Source organism: Netta rufina (assembly GCF_964035555.1).
Source record: "Netta rufina genome assembly, chromosome: 7".
Classification (NCBI taxonomy): domain Eukaryota; kingdom Metazoa; phylum Chordata; class Aves; order Anseriformes; family Anatidae; genus Netta; species Netta rufina.
This window is the reverse complement of record NC_140130.1, coordinates 17,740,402-17,764,196: the sequence shown is the minus strand read 5'-3', so window position 1 is coordinate 17,764,196 and position 23,795 is coordinate 17,740,402. Positions and strand designations below refer to the sequence as shown.

The following is a 23,795-nucleotide window of genomic DNA, read 5'->3' as shown; positions in this document are numbered from 1 at the left end:
TTTCTCTTGACACAAAACCAGTTTTATTCTCAAGAGGGGAATGTTTCCTGCAGAGCCTTTCACCTCGGGGTGACTAGCTGCAGCTGGCCCTGGTTGGTAGCGACTGAAAATCATTACCAGCTGTCGGCTACTTGGTGAAACGAGCTGGTGAGTCTCACTCCAGCTCCTTATGGACACATCTCAGCACACATAGCTGCAATGGGCACTAACTGGCATTCTCAGCTGAGAGCCCAAGAACTGAATGGGGAAGGAAACTGAAGCTTCCTTTTCATCCCTGCCAGGGTTTCTGAAGCATTATGGACAGGACTTTTATACCACCGTGGTTTCCCAGGCTGTTTTTATTCTAAATGTCTTCTGGAAACGTGGTAATTCCCACGCAGCATGATTCAGCACAGCCTCGCTGCCTGTCTCGCTAAACGAGGCTCACCCTATGGATCCCTCCATAGAAGCTGAACTGCCTGCTGCCACCTCCCTCTATGAATGGCAAATCTGATGTCATACCTCAGTATGAACGGGGCTGTCTGATGTCATCGCAGCGCTAATAGGACATTTTATAATATGTCAGCTGAGGCTGCAGGGGAAATCTTCCAATCCATTCACTATGCTGCACTACAATAGAACATCACATAGTATGATGTGTACGTTAACTTGGACACCCTCGGGCAGATTTGGGAGGGATGGATGGATGGATGGATGGATGGATGGATAGATACATTTATACAAAGTATACATACATTATATCACTCTATTGATTTTTAAAAAGTTCCAGGTCTGCCTGGCTATAATGAGATTTTTGAACTTTGTGTTGCGATCAATGAGGGGAATATTATTGGCCTGGAGAATTGATATACCCGCTCTCTGTGGCTTGTTCTGCTCCTGGACTGCCCCTGCCCCCAAGGTGTACGATTCCATCAGACACTTAACCTCTTTTACAGTGTCATCAGGCTAAAAGGAATCTAATAGTGACACGGGACTTGTGCTCAGCACTCTGGCACTATTGCTTTCCTGTCACAAATAATTTATAGCTTTCTATTTCCATCCCTTTGCCTGCACCCCATCCCCTCTTTCTGTTTCTCTGGGCTGGGGGAAATCAATAAACTCACACAACCAGAGTGGCACTTCAGGGGGCTTTAGGGGGAATGTGAGAGGAAAGAAAAGAAAAAAGAAAAAGTAGAAAAGAAGAAAAAAGTTGTGTTATTTGCCCTAGCACAGACTTCTCAGATCAGCTCCTCAGCTAGTGCAAACCTGCGTGATCTCAGAATCTGGCCCAAGGCCCGAGGCCCTCAGAGCCCTTCTGTCCGTGCCCTCAGCAGCTATGGGCTAGGCACCACTGAGCTATATGGGGTGAGGATCTGGATGGATCTCCATCCCCAGCCAGATCCTTGACACTACCTGTGTCAGCTAAGTCCCAGGCATCCTCTGCCACTCCAGGAACTGCCCGGGTTTCACCATCTCTCTGAGTTTCCTAACAAGCTGAGCTGTTATGCTCTGAAATACCTTTCTCTTCCTACAAGGCTTCACTCTGCGGAGCTTTTTCAAAAATATCCTCTCAAAGTCTCTGCCTACCTTTCTCCATGCCATACTGCCCACCAGCTGTACAGTTGCTCTTTGAAGTGTTGCCAACACTTTCTTTAGAATGAATTTTTAAGAGAAGTGCTTGGGTGAGCAGGGAGAATACATTATTTGCTTTCACTTTTTGGAGAGATTTTTGGGGAGAGGTTAAAGCTAACACAATGCAGGGTTGACAGTTCCAGAAACTAAGCCTAAAGAGCATCTGCAGCCTTCATGCTAATTGGAGAGGCTTGATTTAAGCTGGGAAAGGAATTTGGTCTACACGGCCTTCACAGGTCATGGCTTATTTGCTGAGTCCCTTGGTGAGACAGTTGTTCTTGAGTCACAGCCACCCAGCATCTGCCAGCAGGCAGGGCCCCCTCAGCCGAGTATTAGGTGCTAGTGATTTTCTTTCACCACAGGCCTCAGCTGGATTTAAACCAGTGACCTAGAGGTGAAAGATTTCATGTAACAAGAAACGGAGCACCAGCGATTGCAGTTCAGTTTGTGTTCATTCTGAGCTGCATTATGAGCTCTGTGGCATTCACCAAGACGTCTTTTTGGGTTCCCAGGCTGCGTTCCTGCACTACCTGATAAACATCAGTGCTGTCTGGAGCTTCTTTTTCCTGTGACCTATATCCCATCACCACTCCCCACAGATGCCTTCTGCTCTCCTTTATAAAGGGCAAGGGCTTTGGGATAGCTTTCCATTTCAGTTCAAATCCCTCAGTTCTATGCCAGAAAGGTATTTTTGAAGTACACAACAAAATGAAATCTACACGGTTTGTTAATTCAGCAGTGGCTCTACTAACTGCAAAGGCTGCCTTATGACCACGCTGGCAGATCAGATCATAAATGATAATGCAGTTGCTAACTCATAGGAGAGGCTGGATCCCAGCTTGCTCGCTGAGCACTGTGGCTATGCGGGTTTGGGAAGAAGATGGCAGAGTACGGCAAGGACAATTCTTTGGGAATGAGACTGTTAAAGCAGGAGAGTCACAACTACAAAAAGACATAAGGGGCCACTCTGCTGCAGCCGGTTGTCAGGTGGGATCTTCAGGTCCTGACAGCTGGGATCGCGGGCACTGAGAAGTTGCATGAGGAGTTGAGTTCTGAACATGTTTTGCTCTTTTTCCAGGATTATCAGAACCAAAGTCCAGCAACCTTTTCACCCAACACCAGATGGGAGCGGGACAGGTGTGACTGCACCGGGACATACTATCGGTAAGGAGACCGGCACGAGGCGAGGGGTGGCGGCAGGACAAGTGGAGATGAGAATACGCTCAGCTGAGGGAACAAAGGCTGACGAACAGATGCTAGGGAGAAGGGAGGTGGAGTGAAAGAAACCTCAACAGAAACCAGAGGTTCCTGTTCTCTGCTGCCCTAGCTGCGTTGCAGAGAGTTTGCCCAAAGAAATTTGCCCAAAGCGATCCTGCCTCTACATCCATTTCACTTTCACGCTCTCTCCTTCGCCTCCCTAGAGAGAAGTATTTACCGCTACCATACCTAAGCACCAGCCTTCATTTTTTGTCTCTTTCTTTCTCTGACTCGCTTTCCTCCCCTCTCCCTGTTTCTCTGCTCTCCCTTTGCCGGAACTGGTCCATCTCTTACATAGCACAACACAGACCAGGGTACAATATTCCCGACACCTCACAACCGAGCCCTTCATTGTTCTAGCTCTGCAGTCAGGTATCCCATGGGTGTATTTCACTGAGAAAATGCATTTTCTGCTAGGGGAAATGGGTTTATTGAGGTGAGCAGAAGATGGAGGCTGTAATAAAGCTACCAAATGCCTACTAGTCTGTTGTGTTTAAAGGTCCTGTGCTAGATGTGTGATGAGGTGTTTTTCACCGATGTCTCTGTGGGCTGCATGGTGCATATGTCTGCTGCTGCTAGCATCGCGTTACCCAGTAACAAGTCAGAGCAGGAGGAAAAATGCAGTGCTCTGGGATATTATGGCTTGTCTGTGGCCTAAGACACTGCCTGAGATACTGTTGGTTACTGAGAATCAGCTGCTAAACGAAGATTTACTGGAAAGTGCTGTCCTATATGGGACAGAGCTGGCAGATAAACTCCTGTACATGAACTGTGTTCAGGAACACAATAGAATTAATGGCCCAGGATGGAAGAGCATTTCTGGATGCCCTTTTAATCTGGACTTGCTCACTGGCCTGGGAAGCACTGACCACACCAGATGGAGTTGGCAGATATTCTTCCTTCTTGGAGAAGTAGTGCAATGCCGAGGGAATGCACTGGCTGAGCCGGGATAGGGACTGCGAGTGCTGCTGCTGGAGTCTCTCATCGCTCTGGGGGATACTGGGAAGTGTGGGTCTCCATCGGATAGCGTTGGCAGGTTCTCTCCATCCTGGAAAGCTTCTGTTGGACGTGCTGACTGCTTCAGTTCAGTGCTGAATATGAGCTGAATGATGAGTAGTGGCCTATAAGGGACCTGGGGTATTCTCCTAATTACTGGGGCATGTTGGGACATAATGGGCTTGCATACCGGATGCATAACTCTATTTGGTTTATACTCTAAAGCCCTAATTATCAGGAAGTCATCATTTCTAATCTGGGTGACTTGTTATTTCTGATACACTGAAAGTCAAGAGCAGTCCTGGGCACCCCTGAGTGGCAGGAGGAGTCTGCCAGTTTACATTGGGCGGTGCAAAAGAAAGACACAAGGCTTTTATTAATCTGGACTGGAGTACGTATCACCAACTCATGGCTTCTTCTAGTGGAGAGCTGGATTTATTGGCCCAACGCTGACAAGCTTCTAACCTATACTAAGAAAAGTTGATTTTTCATTGAGTGTTTTATGTGGACACCTAAGAGGCTGGTCTGGCTAAGACAGAGTACGTGCACACAGCGTGGAGAAATGCTGGGAGGGATCCATCTGGCAGAACGTGGGTAGCCTGGGAAGTCACCAGGGGACGTGGCCTGTGCAGCACTGCGCGCAGTGACGTGGCAGGCACTGCAAAGCCTGCTCTGAAGGTGGATGGAACAGCGAGGCTTGGCTTCTGGCTGGAGTGCGCTGGCTTGTTATTACGGGCCCTGTCCTGGAAGGCTGTGGAGCTATGGTACAGGCTGGCGAAGCTGGGATGCAGCAGTGTTGGCAGGGCAGTAGTAGCGTGAGTCCTGCAGTGTGAGGGACTGGGAGTTGGTTTAGCGCCCAGGCGTTCCTGTGAGACTGGTGGCATGTGTAGCTTTCAGCTGGGGGATCCCTGAGTGCTGGCTGCTCTCCTCATGGCCCTTTTTCCCTTTTCCTTTTGTCCAGTGCCCAGCACAGCATCCCCTCCCGTCTCCAGTGCCTCCAATGATCCAGTGGGCTCTTACTCCATTAACGGGATCCTGGGGATTCCTCGGTCGAATGGCGAGAAGAGGAAACGTGATGAAGGTAGGGGGAGGGCAGAAGCTCACCCTCCCTTTTATATTCTTTGTCCCCATGTACAGGCTCCAATTTCAGGCCAAGGTTTGCAGCTGCTCCAGGGGCTAGATCAGTTTTAGCAACAGAGACCAGTTCCCCGCCACTGCCCTGCTGGCTCGGACTGCTGTTCTTCCGAGGCCTTTTCATGACAGGCCGTGTCTCCGGACATCTGCTCGGCAGGCAGAGAGCCGTCTCCATTGCTGGAGCTGATCCCAAGTTCATTCACTGCTGGAAACGGCTGGAACTGAGCTCTCCTGGTGCCAGCAGGTGCCCAGACTTTGAGCTGTGGGTAAACAAGGTTTCCCCGACTCCCTCGTTTTCAAACAAAATGCCATCTGAGAGAAGCACCAGCAATTTGGGAGTATTTCTCATTCCTCTTGCAAACAAGCTCCTGTCCTGGTGGTGAGCCATGAACTACAGCAGCTGTGGTGATCATAAGGGCCCAGTTTCCAATAGGTAGCAACCACCACAGCAGAACTGCCGTGCTCACAACCATTGGAGAGCAGAGAGGGAGCTCTTCTGAGTGCTGTGGCCCTAAGGCTGTTATCCAAGCCTTTCAGCAGGGCTCTAAGCAACTAGGATTAAGCTGTCTCCTTCTCTTCCCTACCTGCTGGGAAGGACTCAGGGCAAAGTGAATCCCAAAATGAGCCAGAAGCTGGAGCCTCGGGTCCAGATAGACAGTCAGGATGGGTGGGTGAGGTCTTGGTGCATTGATGGTGGCTTTGTAAAATTTTGTCTTGCTCTTCTAATTTGATGCATTCAAAAACTGAGGACCGGGAGGTGAACTTTCTGAGTAGTGCCTCAGCAGTTTGTTCGGTTCAGCCCTGCCTTCAGGATGTTGTTTTCCACTGCTGCCCGTTGCGTGGGGGACCTCTCAGCAGTAATGGTGGCTCGCTGTGCTGCGCGTGCTGTAGCCCCCAGGCTGTGTGGGGGGACATAATACCAGGGTCTCTGTGATGCATGGCAAGAGGAGAGAGTTCTCCTAAGAGAGATGCTGCACTTTGGGGTTATGCCAGTCATTTTCTCAGCGTTGGTGCTGGTGAGGTTCCCGTTTCTAAGTTCTGGATCCAGACATTGTGACCCCTTTCTCCCTCATACAAAGTAAAACCAGAGGCTGGAAGCAAAGACCCACTTCAGTTCCTATCAAAGCAAATGGGAAGATTTTTGCTGATGCCATTGGAAATTGGATCAGGCCCCAGAGGAAGATCCATTTCCCAGCTAGATGGCAGTAGGGCCCAGCTAAGAGAAAAGTGTAGCAATGGAAGGGCTCAGTCAATGCCTCAAAGTCAAAAAATGTCACAAGTAAGAGACTGCAAACATTGCAAACCTCTCCAGCATTTCTCTTCATTACATACAGAGGGAACAGTGACATTTCAAATCGAGTGACAAGTTTCTCTAATGGTTGTGCAAATCTCTTGGCAGTATTTGGGGTTTCTGTGAACCCCTGTCCTCATGCATTCCAGCTTGGTGATCACAAGCTCTCACCACGGTGTGTCCGTATTTCATTTTGAAATGAAGCAGTTCAATCCAGCTTTAGCAGCTATTCTTTCCAAACACCTGGAACAATCATCCTACTTAGATGCAGCCACGCAATCATTGCCAGCCCCAGAACCTGAGCTTTTTGGAGCAGTATGGTTAAACACAGAAACAATCAAACAGACATCTAAGCCTGTGACACTTCACAATGATATATTGACAGTAAGAACAACTCTCTGTCTCTGTCCTTAATTCATCCTGGACTTGATTTATGAAGGGCAAGAAACACTGCAACTCCCTGCTGTTGGCCAGGAGCCCGCATAACCTACTAGAAAAATCAAAAAGGTATCAGACAGTCATGGGAGTGTTAAATCTCAGAGTTCTAGGTGCCAGTTACATGACACAACTGCAAATGCCTTGCAGAAGAGCCTTCGTCCTGCCACCCCAGGTATCTGCCTCAGGGAGATGTCACACTCCTGCCTCAGAGAAACCTCAGCCAGCTGCTGAACATCCCCGTCCAAGAGCTGATTACCTGTGCTCACACTGGCTTTAAGAAACATTGAAAGACATCAACCACTTTGCAGGGCCAGGCCCTAACGCTAGAAGGTCCAAGGGGAGGTGTTGCACAGCCAGTGACCTGCAGTCCTTCCTGGGCATCCTCCCCCGTAGCTGTGAGGGCTGAGTGCTCCTAGCTGAGACAGGAGTTAAGAAAGCAAGTCCAGAAGAGCAGTGCAGGTATTTCCTTCATGCTCATGCTGGATGTATATTCCTTCTCGGTATTTCCCAGAGCTTCCAAGCTCTGTCTTGTTGCAGTTTCTTAACTGCAGGATTCATTCTCGCATTGAAAAGCTCTTCCTTATGGGCTCTCAATGCACATTTACTTTCCCAGCCTTCTGGAGGTGGCCCTTCCCTAAAGAAGGCAGAAGCAGCAGCACTGCGCTCTCTTTCTTTCTGCTCCATTGGGCCAGCTCTGCTGCAAGATGACGCTTTGTGAGGAATGCAGTTCAGCAGAAAGAGGGGAAGTACCAAGGTGCTCCTGAATCCCCAGCCCTGAACACCTTGTTAGCAACTTCTGCGATGGCTGGGGGAACAGGGTGGGAGAAAGACAGAGGAGCTTCAATCTGAGCACGCCCCCTCCCCCAGGTCCTCCTTGCTGCAGCTGGTGCCTACATTAGACAGTAGCGCAGATGATTAAGAAGAGGAGAGATAATTATGTGTCAAGATGATGTAGCAGAACTCCCGAGTTGGACAGAAGGAACCAGACGGATGCATGAGGTGGGCTCAGCGATGGACGCTGACAGCCAGGTGTGTCCCTCCCAGGGAGTTAGAGGGAAGAGGGGAAGTCCCAGTGTACCAAGTGTGCTGGCTGCTACCAACCGGGTGGCCTGGGAAGACAATGGCATTGAGAGAGAGCTAGCAGGGACATAGATCTGAGTGTGTCCTGGTCCAAACAAAGAACTGCCCAATCACGCGTTTTTCCCCAAAACTCATTTGTCTTCCTCAGGTGAGTGCCTAGGAAGCATGGTCAGGACTTTCCCTGTTAAGAACCTGTATCCCTTTTGTTTCCTGACCTCAGTGCCAGATTAGACAAAGCAGAGAACTGGCCTCCTCTGATTTTTCAGATGATTTGGCTAAACAAGTTAACCACCACTTGTCCAGCTGTGTGCCATTCCTTGCAGGCTGCAGGCCCAGCCAGCATTTCTGTAATTCCCCTCTGACCTTCTCCACCAATTGCATCCACCACCCTGCAGAGGCAGAGGTGGCCCAGCAGCATGTTAGGCCTTTCCCAAGACCACCAAGAGCTTTAGTCCCAAGCTGTGGCTGGAAACAGGAATCCCTGGCTCCTCACAACCCTGATACTGCACTACGTGGTGTGGCAGGCCAAGCTGAGCAGGGTCATTGTCAGACTCGGGAGCAGCAATGAGAAGTCCAGGAGGATAAAGGGGGAAAACAATATGCAAATATTTCTGTTGTTCCATAACTCCCTGACTGATAGCTAAAAGGATAAGAACTGGGGTAGCAGTGGCACTAACAAAAAATCAGTAGCAGTCCAATACTGTAATATTGAGTACTATATAAAGAGAAAACGGGAGAGGACAGATATGTGGATAGATAGATAGCCAGTTAGATAATATGAGAACAATGTTTCCAGCTGTTCCCTGCATACTGTAGCATCTCCAGCTGGGTCAAACTTTAGGTATCTTTACAAAACCACTATGATTAAAGAGCTCTTCCTCTTCAATAGCAGGCCACAAACATACTTCCTCCATAGACCCAAATTCTCATTTGGGATTCGTGTTCCAGGGAGGCTAGTGCTGTAACAATTCTCAGCATTATTAATCTTGGTCCCTGACAATATCTGTAGTATTTGACAGCATTACTGGCAATAATATCTGCAGTGCTGACAATGGCAGAGATAATATCCCCCAGTATTATCGGCATTAGCAGGGATCATATCTGCAGCCTGTTATTGGTGGGAGCAGACGTAATGTGTCCAGTATTATTAGTATCAGCAGTAATAAAACCCACAGGCTTGTTAGTATGATCAGTGCTAATATCGGCAGTAGGTTTGTGGGAGAGGAGGGGATGGAGTGATTGCTACTGTAAATGGCAATAATACTCAGGCTGTTTGCAGTAAAGGAATCCCCAGCGGAGATGGGGGAGCGAACCTTGGAAGGCAGAAGTTCCTCCTTTCCTCTCTTCACCTGTCACTTTGATGATCAGAGTGATTTACGCTGAAGTAAGTGAGGCAGGGCTGCGTCAGTGCAGGGGACAGTGGAGGGTCACCACCATTTCAGCAGGTCGGGTGGTGTTTTTCAAAGAGTATGGGTGTATCGATGCAGGCGATTCACCTGCTCCTCAGAACAGGGCTGCAGGCCATGGCACTGAGCTGCTCAGAGCAAGGAACTGCATACAGCACGAGGAGCACCTGCACTGTCGGTCCTGTAGCTGCAGAACAGGCAGTGTCACTGCGGTGCTATGCTTCACCTCGGTGCTGCACACATCATTTCCTGACTCTTATTATCTCGGCATCTCTGCTGAGAAGCATTACTTTTGTTACAGGTGGCTTTCTCTTCTCTCAGTCCAAATGATAGGACTCTGACTGCAGGGCACGGTTTTGACAGCAATCAGCATGGGGATTTTCCTACCTGGCCATGATGTCTATGTTCGTACTGGGAAGGCAGAAATGCCTCCTCTGGGTGGAGTGTGAGGCAGGGAGAGCTGCAGCAGTCCCAGTCCAGAAAGGTGTTTTTGGAAAATTTTTAACTGAATTGTTCCAGTGAAAAGTAGTGCTGAGAGGAGAGGTGTATAACGTGTTCACAGCGGTCCCAGTTTTTAAGCAATATACAGCAGCTGAGTGTGTCAATGCAAGTATTATCCCATTTGTGTTGTTCAGAGCAGCAATGATTATATCGTTTAGGAGCAGTGGTTGTGACATTTCAGGTGCCTCCATGTCATTGTCAGTGCCACCGGTGTGTCTTTGCAGGCGGTGTGACTGTGGTTATCATGTTGTGGGCTCGTGACACTAATGATGAGATTAGGTGTATCACTGCTTGCTACGCTGCCCCACTACACTCGAGGCCATTAGGCTCTTCAAAGAGGTGGCTGGGAAGGCAGTACGTCTGTGTCACCGCACGCAGCAATGTTGTTTCAGTGAAGTAGCTGCTGGTTGCCGGCTGTATTGTACCGTCATTGCAATTCATGCAGTTGTTCCTGCAGCTGATGTAATTTGCTGACTGACAACAGACTGTCATCCAGTCATGATAGCGAAGTCAATAGGGCTGTGTCACCGCAGCGCTGCACTGAGCATCCTGTGCTCTCGTGAAGTACGATCCTGTTGTTCCACAACACACCGGGGTTGTTTCGGGACACACAGCATGCTTACATTGTCCTCTGCAATATGATTACGCGTTACTCGTGGTGTAGTTGTACTAGTGCAGAGAGGTCTAGCTCTTAACTAGCCTGTATGGAAAGGCATTTGCTTTCGTAAGCTACTTCTACATGTTTACAAGCCGCTCCACCTGACTGTATCGTGACATCTGGTGTACATTCATCTCAGGGTGCAATAGGTGTACTTCTGCTCTGCCAATACTGCTGCTGAAGACAACAGAGTGTGTTTGGACCCCTGCAGGTGACACAACAGCATTACTGTGGTGCGGCTGCATTGTTTCAAGCTGTGATTTCCTGCCACCACAGCTGATGTGTTTGCATTATTCTATATGATTGCTTTATTGCAGGTCAGCAGTAGTCTTAATGACACTGCAGACACGTGCAGTTACATTGCCTCAGGTGCCAGCCCCATGTTCCAACCACTACACACAGCTGCGGGGTGTGCACCCTGCAGCTTATGGCTGTGCACATGGGCTGAGAGCAGTTTCTGGAGTGTTCCCCACTCTGATACATCTCCCTCCCACAGTCCCTGGGACTGCCCTGCTTCCCGCAGCACGGCTGAGTTCCCACTGGCCACCAGCTTGTGCTGACTGCACCTCTACAAACAGCAGTGCTCACGGGGAGCTTCCAGGTTCACTGCACCTACACACACAGGAGTAGGTAACACTCCCCTCCTTCCTAGATGAAGATGTAAATCGAAGAGGTAGTTTATTCTCAGCAGCCGCACACCTGAGCGTTTTTTGCTGGCAAGACCCCCGGGAGGACAGGAGGCACAGGCACCTGCCACTCACCCTGCGCCTTGCTAAACAAACTGTGGGAGGACGGTCAGCAAAGGGAGAGGATGGGTGGAAAAGGAGAGCTGGGGGAGACTGGATTAAAGAGCTGACAATGCATAAGCAGCCCAGCACTGCCAGAAGTACAGGCTGCTGCACCACGGATCTGGAGGTCTGTCCATAACAGAGAGGGACAGCAGTCTGTCTGTCTGTCTGTGCGTGCGCACAGGCACCCTGGGAGCTTGGGGAGTGCATGGCTCAGGAGGGCTGCAGGTAAGGCAGAGTTAACAGCTTACATCACAGGCAGCAGTTTGGACAGACTGCTGTTTCTAAAGCTTACGCTGCTGCTCAGTTTGGCATGGTTTGGTACTATCTGAAGACTGGCTGGTCTGGCTTCAGCTGTATCTGCGTGCGTCTGCCCGGGTATTTGTGTATGTAGGAATGCACACCGACTTGGTTTTGTGTTCCTGTGGCAGGATTACTGGGTTAGGATCTCCTCTTACCTATGTCTGTGTACTGGGGTGAGTGGCAGGTTGGACCCGTATTTTTGTGCATGCCCACAGAGACCTGGAAAATGTGTACATTAAGCTGTGTACAATACTGCCTCGTAGGAGGATGCATACTGTGGATCATACGGATGTCTGGGCACGTATGGCTCAGAACCAGTGCTATGTATTTCTGTGAACGCCAGGTACTTGTATCCACATTTTAAGATACATGTGAGTGCTGTATATTTGTATATATATTCTGTGTGTATGTGTTGTTACAAACTTGGGGTGTCACTGTATCTCTGTGGTTGCTAGATATCCATATGGAGCCTGTTAGTGCTGTGCACCCCTGTACATAGTTGGTACAGATGTGCATTTGCATTGGGGTCACACATTTGTGTGTATGTTCTCTATACACATATCGGTTGTTCTTGCCTGTGTGAAGGTTGTTCATTTATGTAAATAGTTTGTATTTGTTTACATGATTTAAGTTTATATATGTGAATTTAAGGAAGTTCCACTGAGTTCCAGGTTTTCACTTAGGTAGCATATGTACATTTTTGTAAGTTATTTGTTTATTCAGAAATTACACCTAATTGACATGCACCTGCATTAGTACTTCTTTGTGTCCCAGATTGCATTCTTGTGTTTTTAAATGTTATTGGCTACGTTTTATGAGTCTTTACTTATGCACAGAGCTTCTCTTTAAGTTTATTTGTGTGACTGCCACGGATGTGTGCTTGTCTGACTGCTTATTTATGGGTACTTAGTTTGTGGTTGGATCTTCTCCTGTTTCTTTGACTCGTTCTGGGAGGGGTTGTTGCAGCCAGTGTGTCAGCAGGAGTCAGCAACAACTCCTCCCAGTGTCTCTGCCTGCTGCCGTGCCCACCTGCGCAGAGGCTGCTCCCTGGCTGTGCTTGTCCTGTCTCTCTTGGGATCTTCTTGTTCGCTCCAGAGGAGCTGTACCCTGCGTCTGCCTGCCTTCAGGGGGGCGACTGTCACATCTTCTCATGGACATAAGGACTGCAGGAGTCAGGGGGAGCACGGGGCCTGGATCCATGAGGATCTCAGGTTAATGACAAAATAAAACGCAAAAGGGATAGGAATAGCTGGCAATGGGCAGGCAAATTTAGAGGGTTGTTGGTGACATGGCAATGGGACACAGAACAGGTACAACAGTGCATCAGGGTGCCATGGCAGTGGGAGATAGTGATGACACTGTTACGGGGTCAAGCGACGTGGCAATGAGACACAAGGGCAATACTGCTACGGAATCAAGGTGACATGGCACTGAGGCACAGCAGGAATCAAGGTGACATGCCAGTGACAGGCTGACCTGCCAGAACAGTGAGGGCTGCGAAAGCTCCACCAAGAATCAGTGTAATAAAGCAAAGGAGAACAGGAGGAGCAGAGTGGAGAAGCCCTGAGGAAACTCAGTGGACGTGTAGGGTGGCTGCAGAAGCCAGGTAGCCAGTGGTGCGGGACACGCTCTACCTGCACAAGATCAGTTGCATCCTGGTACCAAGGGCTGGGGCAGTCTGTTCGCAGTGGCTGTTGCATGGCAGTGATGGAGAGCAGGGATAAGGCAGTGATGACATCAGGTGATGGACGTATCCCGCGATGGCAGCCATGGACCATAGGGAGTGTGTGGGCAGGGGCACTATTCCCAGCTGCTGGAAAAACAAAGAACCTAACGGGCAGTAAAACAAAAACAAAGGAGACTTGGAAGCACCTGACAGCCCTAATTCATCACAGCCCAAGATTTTTTTTTCCCCCTCATGTTCCCATTATATTTGTTTGTAAAAGTGGAAATCAATTTTGAAGGTAATTTTCTGGAAAGAATGGAAGGGAGGTGGGAGGGCCGGATAAGGCAGAGATGGCAAGAGGAAAAAAAAATTTAGGCCAGGCACAGCCCAGGGGCAGCTCTTGGCAAGGTGAAAGAAAATTGCATATTCAATCTCCATCCATGAATCTCCCTTGCTGCTGCCCGCCTCCTGCTCGAAAACAATGAAGGCTTTCTCCCCTACGCTGCACAACGCCTGAGTATCAGCGCTCACTTTAACTTCAGGGTCATTAATTCACCTGATTATTGCAGGAGAGGAGAGGGTTGCAGAGGCATCCGTTCTAAAGAGCCCTCCCTTAGCTCATCCTTTGATTAGTTTGGGGTGGGGGGAGTTGAGATAATGCGTTGTCTTGGACTCCGTTTAAAATGGGAGGGATTGAAGAGGGGGTGGAAGAAGGTAGCGGTGGAACGGGAAAGATGTGGCCCGGGTTGTTGTGGAAGGGAGGGTTGGAAAGCGCTCCCCCTCGCATCCTCTGCCGTGGTGTTATTGCAAATTAAAAGTAGCATGTTCCACTCTGCAGCTATCTCTCGGGGAGGGGAGGGGCATGGGTATATGTCGGCATGGGGATGGGGGGGATCTTATCATTGCTTCTTCAGCAGCCCAGCGTAGTGTCACCCTGTGAGGTGACATTTGAATTTACAATTCCGCTGAGAAAAGCCATTAATTCACAAATTAACATTTCTCCCTCTCTCTCTCTAGCTCTCTCTCTCTTTCTCTCTCTCTCTCTCTATCTCACATGGATGTGCAAGCAATTGAAAAGACAAAGGAAATAGCCTTAAGGAAGAGACTTTACTGCTACTCTGTCTGTGCAGAGATTGCTACTACTGCTTCTAGATAGATAAACCAATTACCTGAGCTGCTCTGTTCATGGCAGCCTGCTATTACCTCCTTTTGTAGAGCTGACTCCATTGCCGGATTACACTGTGTGTATCTCATTAATGTAAAGCAGCACGATACCGGGCACTGTCCCTGACCCTTCTTGCCAGAGCCCATTGCTCTGCCTCGGAAGAGGGAACTGGGAGAGGAGTTGAGAGCAGAGGCGAAGGTAGGCGCGAGGTATTTCCTAACGCACAGGGATCGGGCCGCACAGAGAAGCCCCTGGAATAGCTGAGCCTAGAGGACTCGGCACTGCCCTGCCTCCAGCTGTAGTCGTGCAAAAATGTGTGTGGTAGACAGCTGTGGAGGTGTGACCAAGAAAGCTACAGGTACATAAGTGCAAGTGTAGCTGACTGCACCCAGGAGCTAAGTGACACAGGCACACGGCAGAGCTCAGAATAGGAAGGCAAAGTGAGCACTGCGGTTTCTGAACAGAGAGGGCAGATTTCTCTGTAGCACAACCCCACTGAACTCTACTCCGTGACGCCTGGGGAGACTGTCTTGGCAGAGACAACCATTGGGAACGACTCCCCCACAGCCTGGTCCTTCTCTGACCCCATCCCGCTCTCTTTCTCACACGCTTGCTTCTGCTGTGAACTCTTCAGCAGCATACATGCGCAGCGCGGGCACGGCTGCACGCTGATGCCCCCCAGCATGTGCATGATGCCAGCAGCCTGCGGTACAGGCTCAAACCCGACTTCTCCCCTCCTGCTCTGGTGAGCTTCTCCCAGAGGCCCCAGGCATGCCAACGGGGTGTGCACAGGCCGGCGGCTCCCCAGACACCTGCAGGTGCTCCCTGCTGGCAGCCGCCCCTGCCCTTTGTCCGCCCGCTCACACAACGGGATGCGTCCTAGCAGCAAGGTTTGCTTCAAGGCTTGCTGGTCAGTCTTTGCCCTGAAGCACTCCACCTATATAAAACTGGACAGAAATCTTCACAACAGGTTTTTCACCCCATAAGGGTTTGGTAGGCCCTGTTCACGCCGCTCTGCTAACTTCTGTGAAAGGCAGAAAGTGGCGGGGGGCAGCTCTCCAGGTAAATGGACCAGAACTGCTCTTTGGGGAGCCTGGTACCCCTGTGCTCAGCACACGGAGCACGTGCCTTTCCTTGGCATTGCCGTAGCTCCTTAAATCTTCCTAAAAACTCAGCCTCTTAGCGAGAGCATCTGCCTCTCCGACACTCCCCGCGCCCCTCACGGCGCGCAGCACATGGCTGGGAGCAGCATCCCGCGGCGGGCGCTGGAAGACGGATCGCAATCAGCGGAGGCATCGGCAGCAGTGCCAGTAATTCAAACCATCCTGACCGTTCAGTGAACCCGAACCTGCTGACCTTGACAGCACGAGACAGCAGCGGCCTCAGGAATCCCAACCTTTGCAGAGGCGTCGGCGGAGGACGGCTCGTGCTCCCTCCCGGTCTCTCTCTCTTTTCTCTCCCCGATCTTATCCCAGCAGCCAAGGGGGCCCAACTGGCAATCCCCAGTGCACCAATTAGCTCCTAATTTGGCTACCTCTGCGCTCCCAAGTCTACATCGCTGTAGTATTAAGCATCACTTGTTCATAGGCAGAAATCGTTCCTAGAGAGGGGTGTCTTCTTGGGCTAAGGAAAACACTGAGCACCTTGTTCTTGGTCAGGGCCAGAGAGAAACCCCCCCCCTCCTCCTCCCCAAGCAGGGACTGCTGCTGTTTCAAAGGAAAGCTGGAGCTCTTTGCTTCCCTAAGTGATAGCATCAGATCCTCCAACCTTGTTTCACTGGATCCCAGGGGGAAGCAACAAGATCTCACCGCGTGATTAGCCCGTGAGAATCCTGGCTGGACAGAGGAGGGCAAGGACGTGACAAGTGCAGGGGAGAGAGGTAGAAAAAGGTGTGATTGATTTTGCCACAAAAACTTGAATTAAAGAAAAATGTGGTTTGTGAATGTGTTAGGAACCTTTCAGGGAATACTGGACGAGGAAATCCAGCTGCCTCTGTGGCTGCCAAGCCACGCCTGACATGAACAGCGTTTTGTGTCCTTGCACGTGGAGGCCGGCCCTGACAGCAGTAGATGGCCTGGCAGAAGCAGCTATGGATACCTCTCTCTCCAGACGTGGGAGACATTCTTCTGTCTCCAGCCACAGTTCTTGAAGGCGATTTTCCCATGCATCAAGAGGTGCTAAATGCATTTCATGCCTATTTAAGGCTCTTTAAAATGTCAGGGTTTTGTCGAGGGGCCTAAAAATGATGCCTAGGTGCCTATTTCTCCTTTGTTTTTCCTTCATCCATCCAGTCATCCTAAAAGTTACATTCCACCAGGCTCAAGGTACAAAGTCCTCTTCCCACACAAGCCAACAACCACAGGGAGGTGCACAGGAGCTCAGTGCCTGACCTGAAGCTCGGTTGTAGATATCACAATTTCCATTTGGATGTAAGCTAGGATTTCTTTCTCTCACTGGCTCTGCCTCTGCTGCGAGCTCAGAGGTGTTATCCTGCTTTTAAGCTAGGGGCCTGCACTGGGACAGGCTTAGAAGGCATCTGACTAAACCTTATTGAGCTGGTTACTGCATATGAAACATCCATGAATTCTTGAGGGCCTTCAAGCCCTCTCCTACATGTGTTAGCAAAGTCTGTTATAAAGGACAGGCACGTTTCCCCAACCGGTTTCCCAAAGGAGCTGTTGTTTTTCACTTTGGCTTTTGGCGTCTGGTGCATATGAGGTAGGCCGTGGACATAGGAGTCGACTTTGCAAGCAGATCAGATACATCCTAGATTTGGGGATAACTTCACTAAACCCCAGTGAAATAAATATTAAATATACTGCTGGCTAAGCCTCGAAGATACTTATGGCTCTTCTCTGCACTGCCTCTGTTGTTTGTGAAACTGACTGACTGGGTGCTGCTGATGACTGGGTCCCCTCTTGTTTGCAGCCCACCTCTTCCAGTTTGGAACATATCTGACATACTTCTTCTATAGGGTCATACCAATATAGGATCTCTCATATATCACTAAGGGACTTTATATGAGTTCATGCAAAGAGATTCCAAATTACTAAGGATGTACAGTTATTACACGAATGAGCATTCAGAAAAAGAGTTTGCATGGTGCCAGTCCAAGCTGACTGCAGCATATTGCAGGCCTGTAGCTCTTTCACTGCACGGCATTTTAAAATTACCCATCCTATGTAATACATCGTTTATTAACCTGCTCATTCCATGTATCTCATTTGCTACTGAAATGCGGCTGATTCTGGGGTGGACCATGGCAGATGTTGAACAATACAGAGCATCAACATTGAAATTTTGCTGTGCCATGTCCAAATGAAACCACAGGAGAATTAAGATATGCTGTGGGTAATCACTCAGGCTGGATTTTGTTCAGGACAGCCAGGTTAATGTCTGCACTCTTGCAAAAAATGCCATGGGAATTTTAATGACTCTGAGTGATTGGAGCCTTTGTTTTATGGCACGTCAAAAATGGCAGCTCTAAAAACACTCTGCTTGAGCACTGGTTTAGTGCTGACTCAGAAGAGCTTCCAATAACATGATTCACTAGCATCTGGCTCAGGGGCAGGCACGGCCTTCTCTGACTTGTCAGGTTAAGGTAAAAGCGTGTGTGAGGGAAAAATAAGGTGGAGGGAAAGGAAAGGAAAGGAGAGTCTAGAACATGGGAAACAAAAGGAGATGAGGGGTTCAGAGGCATATTGGTGGGGGACCAAGCCAGCAGAACCAAGCAGGCTGAAGAGGAATTTGGGTTTTCTAGACTGCGCCTTAGAGGCATCCATGGCCTGATTCTGATCTGCTGAGCCCTAGTGCTGGTGTCCTCTCAGGTGCCAGTGTGCTCTGCTGGATTCTCAGGGATTTCCAAGAAACTGGGTGATGAGGCTGGCCGGGAACAGCCCAGCCCCGTGCTCCCTCCCTTGTCTCTAGCGGTTCTGATAGCAGTGTTGATTTGCATGTCAGGCAAAGCACTGCTTGGGAAAAAAAAACCTCTGAGTGTGGCGGTGTCAGCGCTCGCTGTTGTTCGACAGTGTAAAATTAAATTAATAAAGCCCCCAACACAGGAAAACATAACAGGAAATTAATGGCCTTTACTGTCGCTCTGATGCAGTCATTTGCAACCCTGCTTTCCGCACCAAAGACTTCATAAATGCAAGCAGTTTCTCTAAACAAGCATAGTTAGGGCTGCATGCGATGTAATTTTTTTGCATTGCTTCTGTCCTTTGGAGCTAACAAAAGGCACCCGTTTTTATGTGCTTACCAAAGGGGATCCTGCCAAGAAGCAGCTCCCCAACAAACAGGCTTAGGAAGGTGTGAGGAGGGAGCTGAGGCAGTCAGCGCGTGCCAGCGATGCTGCGAACCTCTCAGCCCTGGCAGAGGGGAAAGCAGAGCTCCCAGCACCCTGCCTCCCTGCTGCCGCAGCTCTCCCTGAGCCTCTGCACTACAGGCGACGTGGTGGACACCACAGCATCGTAAATCAGGATAACCCTTCTGATAACTTTCAGGATGTGTAAATCAGTATAACCACCGAGTGCAAGAGACTCAAAGATTTACACTAACTTGGGGATCCGGCCCGCTGTGTGACAATGTTGCTTGCTACCCCGCCAACATAAACAAAGCAGATGTAGTGGCTCCTGGAGGCGGCTGCATTTCCGTCTGGCTACCAGTCAAGCCTAGCAGTGCTAGTGAGAGATATTGGTCCCACACTCTGTCCTTCATTACAATGGTATAAATCCCCAGTGACTCCTCAGAGGTGAGGGAATCGTTGCAGATTTACAACAGCCTGAGAGCAGAGTGTGTCCCCTCACCTCCAGCACACCCAAAGGTCACAAAGCTGTCGCGATGGCTTGCACAGAAACCACCAGCTTTGGCTTCCTGGGCTAACACACTTCATCTGCACACCCACACACACTGTCATGTGTGTCGTACCCACATCTGAAGCAGCCATTTGCTAACACCTGGAAACGCCTTTACTGAAGTTCTCAGTGCAGCTGGGCGGGCCGACTGTACTAGCTCTGCGGAGACCTGGTTTTCCAGGGCCAAATTTGCAATCATACACTTAGCTGCTGTAGTAAATCCATACGATTTTCATACGCATACACACACTCACTTCCTTAAATGCACATTTGCATGCTCCCGTGATAATCCAAGACAGATCTGAGTACACACTTCATTACACATTTGCACACACAATTCATTTCATTTACATTCTCATTGAGCATTGCCATTTTGTTCGTGTAGGCCCTGCCTTAACGCCGCACTGCCCAGCTCTGCTCCTGACGCACCCCGTCACGCACAGCCCCCATGCTAGGAGCGCCCAGCTGCCAGGCCCTGGCACACACCTCGCTCCTCCCTCGCTCGGCACGCTCACTTCCATGCACACGCAGCCTTCCTTGCTCACCTGAGCTACACCCTCATTTCAAAACATAAAACCCCTTTGTTTCTGAGCCTGAGCATGCAAGTAACAAATGCGCACAGCTTATGTGTAGCTTACACACCTAAATTACACAGAGAGGCATGGAGCAGCACAGATCATCAATTTGCATACTCGGATTCAGGCTTGCGGATTCCTCTGAGGTAAATGGACACAGGAATCTGGACACATGCAGAGCTGACCCACTGCCCTGAGGTGACATTCCTCCAGCACGCCTCCCACCGTCCCTGTTTCTGCAGGATACTGGCCATAACCCAAACTCTTATCTTCTCTCACTGTCACAGTGTAGATCTCCAAAAATGTTCCTTTTCTGTACATTGCTGGATCCTGCCAGCCCCTTCCATGCTCTGTTGTCTCTGTCTGGCACTCACTTGGGATCTTTTCCACCTGAATTTGAGGTTCACCTTCCTCCCCGCCAGTTCAGCTATGGGAAATGAAGCCATAAGTGACAACTCTTGCAGCACTACAAAGTGCTGAGATGCCAAAGTGACCCGTATCGAGAAGGTGCCTTCTTTCATCTTGCCCAAAAGACTGCAGAAATTCTTCTGGAAGGAAATGTGGACTGAATTTTAGAGTCTTCTTATTACAAACCTTACCAAGCAGGGTATGAAAGTTACCCAGGTGAAACAATGAGCAGAGCGGGGCTGCCACTCCCTTGTCTCTACTGTGGGGAGCAGAGTACTGGTTTAATAGTCTCTGAGGATGAAAACAGAGCTTCTAGATACTTCTCAGCAGCCAGACTGGGCCAGCTCGCATAGCCCAGTCACCAGGCCCAGACACTGACCATGTGGAAACGTGTGAGCTGCTCCCCCAGACCAGGGCTTTGTCCCTGATCTCCCCTGAGGCAGGGCCCAGCTCAGCCGGGGGTGCCAGCAGGAGCCCGACACCAGGGTTTGGAGCCCGGGCGCGAGGTGGCGGGGCTCCTGCCGGCCCCGCGCGGGGCTGGCTGCCGTGAATGACAAGCGCTGGCTATTGATCGCGTTCTGAACTCGGCCCAGCCGATAGAAGGTAATTAATGACTCCATTTGCCTCAGTACCGAGGAGAACAATTGAGTTTGAAACTGCAACAACTGGCAGTGCTGTGAAGGGCCCCCGGGGGATGGCCAGGAAAGATGCCTGACAGGCCTGGGCTGCGCTGGGACACGAGCACATCAGAGGGGAAAAAAGCAAAGGGAAACGGGATAAAGGGACAGAGCAGTCTTAACACAAAGGATGGCTGGGGAGGGGACAGTGCTGGTAGGGACGTGGTGGCCACCAAAGGGTTGCTCCATGCTCAGCACCGCAGAGGGGACGGTGACAAAGCCAGCCTGCAGGAGAGGACAGGGTCACCTCGCTGGAGCGGAGGGATGGCGTTTCAGCAGCCGACTCAGCGCTGCCACGTTAGACAGATGCATTTCCCTTGAAGGCGTGGGCAACCAGAGGGGTTCTGCTGCGTCACCTGGCCGGCAGCTCTCCTACCAGGGAAGCACCTGTACTGCATGGCTTTGTGCTCCTTGTCCATGCTGGTGGCTTTGTGGCTTCCAGGCCTGGGAACGTCTCTTTGTTTGGGAGCTACTTAATGGGCATAGTCCTCGTGTCAGATGTAGTTAAGGTTGTTCCTGTGTCCTCTGGCAGAGTGTTTCCTTGTTATCTGTCAGGATACCTCTGTGACACCTGTGGAGCATTTCTGTGTCTTGTGCCGGAGGTTTATGCTGAGTGTTGGCTCTGTACCTTCCCTTGGCAGCCCCTCGGGAGGAGAGATGTTTCCTGTCACACGTGCAAGGCCAGCGCTGATCACGCTGACAGCAACCGTGTGCTCTTGTGAGGAACACAGTGACCGGGGCCATGGTTCACCTCTCCGGCTGTTTGTTCGGATCCTCCTGATTTAACGGAGAGGTGCCCTGTGTCACACTACTGCTGAGGTTCCCGGGCCAGTGGGAAGGGAACTGGGAAAAGTGATGTGCAGTTCCCTGTTCCCAGGCTCATCCTGCAGCTTCACCACAACACCCCTCCTGAGAGCTTTCTTCTTTGCAAATCCTCATCCCGTAAGCTTTTACTCCTAGCAGTGTTCTTCATCAGCTGAAGCTGCTGCTGACCACCACAGTGCCATTCCTCATGGCATTTACTAGTCTTTTCCAATACGTTTCCTCCCTCCACTTGTGCCATCAGCCTTTGCCAGAGCCCATCTCTTCCCCCAAGCCCTCCCTGTTCCATACTGCCACCTTTGCCCACACCCTGACAACCCTCAGCTCCCTCAGGTTGTGTATTACAGTATCTGAGGCTTCTTCTCTGAAGCTCCAGCTCACAGGGTCATGTGCTCAGACGGGAATAGCAGCTTTGATCTAAAAACAGAGATAAGTTTCTGCCCTGGCAGCTTCAGGTGAAAAATGAAAACACAACCTCTATAGGTTTTGACACCGGAAAACAAATACAGGGGATTTACAATCCTTTGGTTTTGAAGAAAATATAATGATCCGTGACTGTGAAAGTCTCAGTGTTAGCAACACAAGACCTATAAATCTGCCTTGCAGGATTATCTTGGTGAAACTTTCTCTGCTTTCTAACTAGAATCCTATATGCACAGCTGATATTATGGCTCTGTGATGTTTGGGATTTGGGTGCCATACCACTATTAAGACCAACAATTCTGCAAGCTGTTTAGACAAGGTCCTCCTCTAGGTAGCCTACAGTCCTCTGTCAGAAGTTTCTTCCCTTTTGTAGATTTTAAAGCTGGAGGGCACAGCTGGTCTGCCTGGGCCACAACAGAGCACCCCCCATCTCCAAAGCTCCTCTCTAAACTAAAGCATTGCCTTTCTCCTTACAACTTTTTCACTCTCCTTATCTACTCTCTTGCTTTGATCATTCTGCTTCCTTATCTAACCCCATGCCTTCCCTTTCTCCTCCCTTCATCCTTTTCCTTCATTTCCCACTGACTACACAGGCGCTTTCTTATCAGCTGGTCCTCGGTGTGCCAAATGCACATACGTGCACGCACACACACACACGCACGCCGACACAAATAAATAAATAAATAAAAAGGTCAGTGAGCAGAGCAGCAATAACCCCTAAAACAGTACTATCAGAGGGACATGATTGATCAATTGAATTCCATAGCGGCTGAAAAATGTGGGATTAAGTAGTGTATTATACGCACAATGAGTTGAGGCATGATGTTCATTTCAAGTTCATTTCGCCAGCCCTCTGCCACCAGATCAGGCAATCAATAGGGGCAGCAGATATCATATATCACCTCTCTCCGTGCTAGGGAGAGAGCACCATAATCTCTCGCAAATTTAGAGTGACAGATTTGTCAAGATCTGAAGGGCCCCTGAATAAATGAAGGAAAAGAGACTCCTACAGCGACTTGGGGAAGCTGTGGTTTCAGCTTCTTCACACAAAGGCATGGCCCATGCACGCACGGGGACACGTGTGCACGGGGTTCAGCCGCCAGGCAGGGGCTGCGAATACCAGCGCATGCGTGCACAAAGCCGGGCAAGCACAGGGCAACCCTCTCGGGGTAAAACCTGGTTTAGTGGCCATCAGTGCGACTTCTACTGCTTATGTGAACACTCGCCTGCTCACACCAAACCCCATGCATATTGTAGGGCTACCATCCTGGAAAACCAAACGAACCTAAAACAGCCACTGTAGACAAATGGCTGCTCAGGCACGTATGGCGATGCAGAATCTCAAGCGTACCAGAATCACGATCTTCTGCAAAAATACCCACGTGTATTAACATAATGGTGTGCACAGCCACGCACACTGACACGTGGAAAAATCCTCAAAGGCAAACAGCTTCACAAGCTGCAGAGAGGTTGAGGCAAGCATTGATACAGAGACACCCATTTTTTTTTCTGATCCTGGCCCCAGGAGTTGTGTGCCAGCCTTCAGCAGAGAGCAGTGCCCACTGGAGTCAGGGGCCCGAGCCTGCAGATGCCTCACCCTGCCAACAGCCGCCCCTGCAGTGACAGCCCGGGCTGAGTAACAGCCTGCTAACACTGCACTAACAGTGTGCAACCCAGCAAGCCAAGTCCTTGCTTTGTTTTCTCTTGGTCAACTATGTCATGAACTCCAGCTTTCGGGAAGTT

The 23,795-nt window shown here is 50.0% G+C and overlaps 1 protein-coding gene across 2 annotated transcripts in view; it reads left to right on the top strand.

Annotated features, from left to right (window-relative positions):
- PAX2 (paired box 2) overlaps positions 1 to 23,795 on the top strand; it is a gene marked incomplete at both ends in the record, with an annotated part of 80,161 nt that overhangs the window by 29,382 nt on the left and 26,984 nt on the right. For both annotated transcript variants that reach the window (XM_084290434.1, XM_084290435.1), the window contains 2 exons: positions 2,690 to 2,775; positions 4,826 to 4,945. In XM_084290434.1, the coding sequence (XP_084146560.1) occupies positions 2,690 to 2,775; positions 4,826 to 4,945 (206 nt within the window). The remainder of the gene's footprint in view (positions 1 to 2,689; positions 2,776 to 4,825; positions 4,946 to 23,795) is intronic.